General features: G+C 44.2%; 1 protein-coding gene across 1 annotated transcript in view; it reads right to left on the bottom strand.

Annotated features, from left to right (window-relative positions):
* fer1l4 (fer-1 like family member 4) overlaps positions 1-10,000 on the bottom strand; it is a 39,766-nt gene that overhangs the window by 16,269 nt on the left and 13,497 nt on the right. The window contains exons 10-23 of the mRNA XM_030051774.1: positions 9,582-9,644; positions 8,839-8,923; positions 8,316-8,484; positions 7,559-7,739; positions 7,179-7,365; positions 6,764-6,843; positions 6,336-6,461; positions 5,661-5,730; positions 5,335-5,438; positions 4,898-5,006; positions 4,185-4,392; positions 3,669-3,801; positions 455-555; positions 204-291 (exon numbers count right to left, since the gene is read on the bottom strand). Of these exons, the coding sequence (XP_029907634.1) occupies positions 204-291; positions 455-555; positions 3,669-3,801; positions 4,185-4,392; positions 4,898-5,006; positions 5,335-5,438; positions 5,661-5,730; positions 6,336-6,461; positions 6,764-6,843; positions 7,179-7,365; positions 7,559-7,739; positions 8,316-8,484; positions 8,839-8,923; positions 9,582-9,644 (1,704 nt within the window). The remainder of the gene's footprint in view (positions 1-203; positions 292-454; positions 556-3,668; positions 3,802-4,184; positions 4,393-4,897; positions 5,007-5,334; positions 5,439-5,660; positions 5,731-6,335; positions 6,462-6,763; positions 6,844-7,178; positions 7,366-7,558; positions 7,740-8,315; positions 8,485-8,838; positions 8,924-9,581; positions 9,645-10,000) is intronic.

The raw sequence follows: 10,000 nt of genomic DNA on the forward strand, positions 1-10,000 counted from the left end.
AAGGAGTGTTCTGATGAAGGACTGAATAAATAAAGAATTGTGTTTTCTTCAGGACATTGTCTTTACCCAAAGCGTCGACAGAAGCCAGGTGTGTGTTTTCGGTGTGTCGCGTCTGTTTTAACATCGCCAAAGTCACACAAATCAAACCTGCAGATTGTTTTGTTTTGTGATGAAGTTTGTGACGTGAACAGCATCAGACTCACCAGGTTCTTCTTGATAAACTCCTTCCTGCATCTGTCCAGGTTGTTGGGACGTGACTGAACCCTCCTGTCTGCAAAAACACTGAACTGTCTGCAGAGACGGAGAGGCAGACAGGAAGAGAGACAGACAGGAGGAGGAACTTTAATCCCACCACATTGTTTAACGTCAAGAGAACTTTAGTGCATTGGCAGGTGAATATTTCGTATAATCAATTGTAATCTTGGTCACAGAGGTTAAGGAGCTGCAGACTGACTTGCAGGAGGCCACCAGCTCCAGCAGCACCTCCACCAGACGCTCCTTCACTTTGCTCCTCGGCCTCCTGAGGAGACGCTCTACCTCCTCCACGCCGATCTCCTGCAGGTACAACACAAGAACGCAAACCATGAGCCTCTCTGTTAACCTCTGCAACTCCACTGTGGACGCCGGCGTGCTCAGCCGACATTTTGCCTTTCATAGGCTACACTGGGCTCAAACAAGGGAGGAGATGCTACGGGTCATGCTAGGTTCTCAGCAAGGAGACTAAATATCACTCCAAAGTTTGGATAATTTTTGTTGAGGGAAAATCTGTCGTGTGTTTCCAGCGGGTCTCTTGACCTCTGACCTCCAGCTGTGTGAATGAAAATGGGTTCTCTGGGCAGCCACGGCTCTCCCCTTTGCAGACACGCCCACCTTCTGCTAATCCCATGCAGTTTGGGCCCCAAAGCCTGCAGTCCACATGTGTTCTTGTGGCCTGTTGTAAAATGGTGTGTGTGTGCAGACTGGGGCCTAAACAGTCTTGGAGCTGCATCAGTTGGCTTTGACTGGAAAGCTGAGACTCTTGTGGATTCAATGAGCCACATTTGATTCCTGTGTGATGATGTTGGCCCCCATAGCAGCCATTTCACTGCAGCCAGAGACTTTTGTCAAACTGGACGTCGCTGGAGAAAATGACCTCTAGTGACCTCTAGGAGAATCACAGCCTCATCAAACTTTACAGACACAAACTACCCTTACCAAAAAGTAGTATACTCAAGTAACTTATAAGTATACTTTTTATGAACTAAGTATACTTTCTGTGAACTAATACTTAGGTAAGTATACTTTTCAGATTACTTTGAATGTACTATCAGGAATATACTTAACAAAAGTATACTTAGTTTATACTGATGAGTACACAGACAAAGTGTAAGTATAATCCAAGTATAACATACTTGATATACTTTAAGTATATTATCCAATAGTAGTTAAAACTTAGTACAAGTATATAAAAATGTTGTACCTGCTTGCAACATGGAGTGTTATTTTACTGTATTAGCTGGCTTGTTGTATAGCTATTTTACACATTGGCTGCTTTGCCATAACACATACACTGTGAGTGAACCTGTAGTGTACTGCTTATACTTGACTACATTTACATTTAAATACTACTATATTTATGTATATACTGTTTATAGGTTCAAGGTTGCCAGTTGCCACACACAAGGTTTGGAAGAGATCAACGTCATCAAAACACTTGATGACGTTGATCATTTGTATGTTGCCGAATGTATATGAACGTGACTACAATATGATGATTCATGTGCGGTGTGTATTTTCTTTTCTTTCTTTCTTTCTTTTTTTTTTTTTAAATTGTAAAGCACTTTGGCACAGTGTTGTTGTTTTTAAATGTGTTTTATAAAGAAAGATGGATGGTACTTTAAGTATGAGTTGAATTCTGATTTGAGCATTGTGTACTTGTGTGTGGCAACTGGCAACCTTGAACCTATAAACAGTATATACGTAAATATAGTAGTATTTAAGTGTAAATGTAGTCAAGTATAAGCAGTACACTACAGGTTCACTCACAGTGTATGTGTTATGGCAACTACCTCAAAGCAGCTAGTGTGTAAAATAGCTATACAACAAGCCAGCTAATACAGTAAAATAACACTCCATGTTGCAAGCAGGTACAACATTTTTATATACTTGTACTAAGTTTTAACTACTATTGGATAATATACTTAAACTTAAAGTATATCAAGTATGTTATACTTGGAGTATACTTAAACTTTATATTCCTGATAGTACATTCAAAGTAATCTGAAAAGTATACTTACCTAAGTATTAGTTCACAGAAAGTATACTTAGTTCATAAAAAGTATACTTATAAGTATACTTGAGTACACTCCTTTTTGGTAAGGGAAGTTTTGAATGCCATGCCTATTTGTCATATTTGCTCTCACAGGGTTGGCGCCCAAACCCTGTAACACTTTCATTGAGTACCTCGCATTTTTCAGTTCTTCGTTCATTAAAGTGCATTTTTTTCCAAGAGGTGTTTATTCACATGAGATACCTCTCCACTCAGCTATTTGATTCAAAGTAGACTGTGCCAACTCAGTGGCCTGGTGGTAGAGCATCTGCCCTGAGACTGGGAGGTCGGGGGTTCAATCCCCGGCCGGGTCAACAAATTCAAGTATGGTTGTAGTATGCATCAAGTATAAGTAAAGTACATTGAAGGTAAAAGAGTAGTACACTTTTAAGTTTATAAAAGTGCAAAGTAAGTAAAGCAATAGTGTACTTGAAGTACACTAATGAGTATACGAATGGTTTACTTTAACTAAAGAATAGTACAACTCAAGTACAGGAAATAGTATAATTTAAGTATACTTATATATAAGTAAAGTAACCTTGAAGTTTACCCTAGTATACTCAAAAATGGGCCAAATCAGGGTACTTTTAGTATAAGTATACTTTGTAAGTATACTAACTAGTACATATGTAAGTAAACTACTAGTACATAAATACAAGTATACTTGGTAAGGAAAGTATACTTGATAAAGTATACTCAAACTCCACTTAAGTATACTTGGAAAGGTAAACTAGAAGTTTACTTCTTTTTGGTAAGGGTAGAGAGCAAGGCCGTTCAGAGTTGCTCTGCTTCTCCAGACAGACTGACAGTGAGGGACAGTTTCTGACACATTTACACAACACAACGCTCAACATCCAATCACTGAAAAATACAATTCTTACAGAAATCTCCAAACGTCAAAAGTTTTTGCCACCAAATCAAAGCCTGAATTTTTCTGTGGTGTTCCTCAGGGTCTTGGTGTGGGTGTGTTGTGGGAGTTTAGAGGATTTTTAACCATTTTTATTTATTCTCCAGTCGTCAAAAAAGTTTACATGTTGCACATAATCTGTGTAACAAATGGGATCAATATAAAAATTGCTGCAACAACTTATGGCACATAACTGAACATGGAAGTGGCTTCATACACTTCCATCATAACGTTCTGACCCTTATTCACTCTGAATAAATAAACAGTGTTACAACAAGCTATGTGCTGTGTTTGTATTCTCCATGGCAGAGATGGCAGCAGCTGATCAGCCAGGTGATTACTGAGCTGATGGTTCATCAATAAACTTTGGTTAATCAGGTGTGGATTTGAACGCCCTGTGGGACTGGACAGGCTGGTTTTTCTCTGCTTCAGTCTGTTTGTGTTTCCTCTCACCAGGCGGTCGGCCATCTTGCTCAGCCAGTTGGCCTGATGGAGGCGGAAACTGTGATCCTCAAACTGACTCCAGACAGACAGACAGGGCTTCAGTCTCACTGCCGGGGGCTGGAGAGGGAGACAGCTGAACGACCTGAGAGACAGACGGGCAGGCAGACAGACAGGCAGACACGTTGTATTTCCTGTTTTCTACAATTTATTTTCTGTTTTTCACGGTTTATTGAGCATTTCCGCTGCACACACTCTGACTGTGTGGAATGTGTTGCTAGTCTGTGGCTTAATCTCAACCGTAGTTTTTTTTTTTTTTTTTCCTTTATTTGTTTTATTACCTTTGAATTTTTATCTTTTATCGTCACTGTTTCTATAGCTTTGAGTTTGGAGGTTGCAAATTTAATCTGGTTGTACATGCTGAGCTCTGGCCGGACACGGCTGATGGTTTCCTGGTTCCTCTGGCAGTGTGTAGACTGTGTGTGTGTGTGTGTGTGTGTGTGTGTGGTCGGGCAGGTAAAGCCTCACCTGTCGTACTCGGTGGGCTGGGGTCTCATGGCAGCGGAGACGGATCTGCTGTCGGGTTCAGGACTCAGCAGCTCCTCTCTGTCCAGCTCCTCCTCAGACTCCAGCAGACCCTGCACCTCCTCTGCCTGCTCCTCCCTCCTCCTCCTCAGCTCCTCTTTGCTCCTGCTCTTCTTGACTCTGTCCACTTCCACCACCTTCCCATAATTCCCTGCCACAAACACACAAAACCTCACCGGCTGCTCGTTTGTTTGGGTCTGACCCTTGTTTGGGTTTGACCTGAAAATTAGCAAGAAATTAGTAAAAAGTTACAAGAAAATGACCTAAATATCAAAAGAAATAAATATATTTTAAAAAACAAACAAAAGGAAAGTAAAAACAAAACAAATAAAAAAATGACCTGAAACTAAGCAACAAAAAAATATTTAAACTGGCTGGCTGTTTGTCTTCTCCTTCCTCACCGCCTTGTTTCAAGAACAGGAGAAATCAACACATTTAGCTTTGCTGTCGGTGACATCACGTTTGTTTTCCTCTCACCGTGTGACGCATCACCAGAGAATCTGTCAATCAGCCAATCAGAACATCTCACACAGATTCTGGTCAAATCAAATCTCCTCGGGAAGGAGAGCAGCTCAGACCTCAGGAGCCGCCACCTGATTCAAAATTGTGGATACAGGCTGTGGTTACCATGGTTACCGAAGCATCACACTGTTTACCTATGGAGAGTTCAAAAGTCAGCGGCCGGGTTCCCACAGACGGGTCCATCATGGTGACTTCAAACAGCGACGCAAACAGCAGGAACTCCTCCTTGTCCCCCAGGAACCCCTGAGGACAGGAACCAGGACCCGGACAGGAAGCGGTCAGGTTGTGTTTGCTCAGGTTCTCATGTTGTGTTTAAAGAACCAACACTAAGGAGAGCGCACACTAAACTGCTGACAGCAGCACTCCTTCTGACTGCCACTCCAAAAACTCTTTCAAATCAAACCAGCTGCTGCTCATCTAAAAGTTAAATTTCCCTTCAAATTAAACTCTTCATCATGTTGAAAATGTTTGATGTGACAGTTCACAGCCTGATGCAGCCTGGCTCATAGGGGTTACTGATGATGATGATGATGATGATGAAGATGAAGATGATGGTGATGATGACACTAACCTCAGGGAGTGGGTGGACCTCCTCTATCTCCACGGTAACAGATTCAGGCACCTCAGGCCCCGCCTCTCCTGACTCCTCCATCAGTCCGCTGGCTGGCTGAGTTGCTATGGCAACACCAATGGGACAGATTGTTATTGTTAAATATTTTCATAAATATATAACTCTAACAAGTGGTGGTGTGAATACTCTTTTTGTTTTGATGATGTATTTAAAGGAGTCTACAATATAAAAATCATGACTTTCACAATAAAACTGATCTTTGGTCCAATCCAGGACTCCTCCTGTCCAATCAGTTTCCATGGAAACGTGTGGATCAGCTGACTGACCTTCCTTCTTCTGCTTGGACTTGCTGCTCCTCTTCCTCTTCAGTCCCAGCCGGCCCAGCGCTCCCTTCACCTTCATCACAACACAGCACAGCTCAGACTCGTCTTCCTCACCCCAACACACATCCTGCAGTTTGATCACCTGCACACCTGCTGGACAGCTGATTACACACCTGTACGCTTGAGCACCTGTAGTATCTGTTACAGCACAGAGTTTCAGTTCTGAGACATTCCACTTTGTACAGCTGATTGTGTTTTTCTGATCAGATTCTGCGCAGGTGAGCCTGCCCAGGTGAGCTCCGGCGGCTGCAGAGCTCCTTACATCTGAGAATCTGCTCCGAGCACATTCATGCTCCCATGAGGATGAACCCTGTCGCCTCTAGCGCCACCCTCAGGCCAAAAAACACAAACTCCATTTCCCTGCTGTCTGCATCCCCCTCATAAGCTAGTGAGACTCCAGTGACTGGAGTCCTCTAGGTGGCGCTGTTTACTGTGATTAATGCATAAAAGGTATGAGAACAGTGATGGGTTTGGTTACCATGGAAACAACAACATCCCATTCAAACATCCAGTCGCAACAGGAAGCAGCTCATGAGGTTTTGAATGACGTTTCACAGACGACGTTCACCTGGCCGCCGTGTGAACGTGGTCTGTGGTGAAACAGGAAGCAAGCAGTACCTTTCCCAGGGGGGCGGGGCCTGTCTCCGTGGGGACAGCAGAGGGGGAGGAGTAAATGTTCACACTGAGAGCCAATAGGATTCGACCTCGGTAGAAGATTCCAGCTCCCAAACCCTCATTCAAAGCCTTGAGACAAGAAGAGAAGACAGAGGATCTGGTCTGAACTGGATTAATCTGGTCTGGTGTGATCTGGTTTAATCTGGTCTGGTCTGGTCTGGTGTGATCTGGTTTAATCTGGTCTGGTCTGGTCTGGTTAAATCTGGTCTGGACTGGTGTGATCTGGTTAAATCTGGTCTGGTCTGGTCTGGTCTGGTCTGGTTAAATCTGGTCTGGACTGGTGTGATCTGGTTAAATCTGGTCTGGTCTGGTGTGATCTGGTTAAATCTGGTCTGGTCTGGTGTGATCTGGTCTAGTCTGGTCAGATTTACCTGGTGAATGTCTCCCAGTGTGGAGTTCTGAGGAGAACCGTAGAGATTAACCCAACATGGACCAAAAGTGGGATTGAACCCTGTAGACAGACAGACAGACAGACAGACAGGCAGGCAGGCAGAGAGACAGACAGGTAGATTAGAACAGCTGGCCTCCTCAGAGCATCATGTCTCTTCATGTTGGCAGTGTGGAGGAGAGGCTGTTTTGCTTCATTTTTGCTAATTTTCCAGTAATTTTGTTGCAAACACAAGTAATCTGGCATCGATCCAGCATCACTGATGTCTCCTTTAAATAAAGTGACTGTGACTTTAAAAATATATATATTTATATTTCTTGCTCATTGGGAGGATTTCTGCAGTTCCTCTGTAAATCTGTAAACGTGAACCCTGATCCCGGTGTGAACCGGAGCCGCACCGTTCCGGGTGGGATCGGAGATCTGCTGCAGATCCAGGAAGTGCGTCGCCAAGGCAACGTCTCCGATGTTGGCATCATCGAGGATCTGGATTCTGATTCGTCGAGCCAGAGGAGGAAACTGTTCAATGAAGGAGATCTGCTCGTTCCACACCGGAGAACTGGTGGAACTGGAGACCGACGTCTCTCCCTGCACACACACACACACACACACACACACACACACACACAAAAACACACACACACTGGATTTGATTTGCTACATATGAAATATACACAATGTAAAAACCATCATAATGATTATTGGATCAAATTATCAGTTATCAGCCTTCAAAATCCCACACTGTGTGTGTCCATGCGTGTGTGTGTGTGTGTGTGTGTACCTGCTGTCCAGCAAAGGTCACCTTCACGTAGGGGTCGATGAAGACAGTCCGATCGGTGACCTTTGACATCTTGGCCATCAGCCCCGCCTCCATGGTGGGCAGGCCCTCCGCCCGGTAGACCCGCACCTGGAACCGAGCCCAGGGACGCTCGGAACCCAGACCACGAGGAAGCAGCAGGTTCCTACAGGAGGTGGAACCCACACAAACACACACCTTCAGCCAGAACTGGGAGACAAGCTGAGCAGAGAGACCGGGAGCAGGGAGCAGCGGTTCTGTCCGGACATGAGGCAGAACGTCCTCAGGTTCTCCTCTAAATCTGCTCAGATCTGTGGGAACCAGCCCGGTCGTCCACTGGACGTCTGCTGGACCCGGTGAATCTGTTTCCTTTGTGCTTCTATGGTTAACACATCTTCTACAGGCTTACTGAATGGGATTTAGCTCAGTTGGTAAAAGCTACTTTTTGGTAATTTGAGTAATTAGCATAATGAGCTAATTAATCACCAAAAACTAAATTTGCTTTTTTTTTTTTTTTTTTTTAACTAAGAAAGGCGATCTAAGAGTTTAAATCTATGTTTGTGATGTCCAGAAATTTAAAATAATAATACTAATAATACTAATAAAATAAAAAATAAAAATGAAGTACAATGTGGCTTTTAAATGGATGTGGATCAGATCTCAGATGTGCTGTGTAAACAACGTGTTTCCTCATGTTTTGAAATCCTGTAATTCACTGATGATGTGATGCCGTGCTACTGACTTCTCTATGTCCTCATTGGCTCCTGAGCTGGAGGCCGGGGGCAGACTGGGCATGCTCAGAGCGTCTCCCTTCATGATCACACTCAGACTGGCCTTGACGTAACCTTTGACCCCTGACCTGGTGTCTGCTGGGTCACTGAGAGGCGCCCACTTCTGGTAGAACCTGTGGTCTGCAGAGAGAGGCAGGAACAGTGTGGGAACTCAGCTGTCAGTCATAACAACAGCTGGTGACCGTGTGTGTGTGTGTGTGTGTGTGTGTGTTTGTGTGTTTGCATCTAAAAATGAACAAGTTTGACAGCAAAAAAAAAAAAAAAAGTGTGATTCCCAGCAGATGTGAACTGGTGTTTGAGTTGTCAGATTTCCTGGCTGAGCCCGGTCATGAACCCCAGGCCAGGAGGAGTACTGCAGTATTAGCAGTACCAGCAGTACTGCAGTATCAGCAGTACCAGCAGTACTCCAACACAGCAGTACCAGCAGTACTGCAGTATCAGCAGTAGTATTTGTCGTAGTATTTGTACTGGTACCTGGTTGGTTGTACACGGTAGCGATGTCAATCTTGAAGGTTCCGATGTGAGTCATCAGAAATGCGAGAACCCGCCTGTGGAACACCTGCAGGAAGTGACATCACAGTTGTGTAGAACTGCTGTGGGCTAATGGTTCTGGGTGCGTTCCGTTGCCAAGGCAACAGCTGTGGCGCTGACGTCATGGCGTCAGCAGGAGTGTTTGTGTACAGCGGCTGAGCTAACGTTAGCCTGATGCTAACGCCGGGCTCAGACGACAGGTTTTTAAATCAGGCTGTATCATGCACATAAAGATAATCCTCACTCTAATCTCAAACAGATTTCAAAATAAGGACTAATCTCTCTCTCATTGGCTGTTGTGTTCCCATGCAGAAAGTAGTGATCATCGTAATCATAGTAATCATCCAGGATTTAAATCCTGAATATCAAAATATTTGGAAATTATTGGGGCAACGCTGATAACACTGTGTTGAACCCCCCTGAGATTACCAAATAATCTGGATCTGTAACCCCTAATATTACCAGATAATCTGGATCTGTAACCCTCAGATTACCAGATAATCTGGATCTGTACCCTCTCAGATTACCAGATAATCTGGATCTGTAACCCCCTAACATTTGGTGTTTATGGAAATGAACATATAATTGCTTGTACTGAGATGTAAATAATACAATATGATAAACAAAACAAAATAAACAGAATATATTCTGGACAGGTGCCCAGATTACAGTGGAATCAAACTGACCTTTATCTCTATGACTTTATCGTAGAGGATCTCTGGAGCTTCCTGGAACTCAAACAGGAAGTTCTGCAGAGGAGAAACAGGGAGACGGGTTCTACTGGCTGGGTTCCACTGCTGAGCCGGTTCATGTTCAGCATGTGGTTCTGCAAGAACCCTGACATCAGAACACCAGAACACCAGAACACCAGAACACCAGAACACCAGGACACCAGGACACCAGGACACCAGGACACCAGAACACCAGAACACCAGAACACCAGGACACCAGAACACCAGGACACCAGGACACCAGGACACCAGGACACCAGGACACCAGGACACCAGGACACCAGGACACCAGAACACCAGAACACCAGAACACCAGGACACCAGAACACCAGGACACCAGAACACCAGGACACCAGGACACCAGAACACCAGGA

The sequence above is a fragment of the Myripristis murdjan genome, chromosome 5, assembly GCF_902150065.1.
Source record: "Myripristis murdjan chromosome 5, fMyrMur1.1, whole genome shotgun sequence".
In the NCBI taxonomy this organism is placed as follows: domain Eukaryota; kingdom Metazoa; phylum Chordata; class Actinopteri; order Holocentriformes; family Holocentridae; genus Myripristis; species Myripristis murdjan.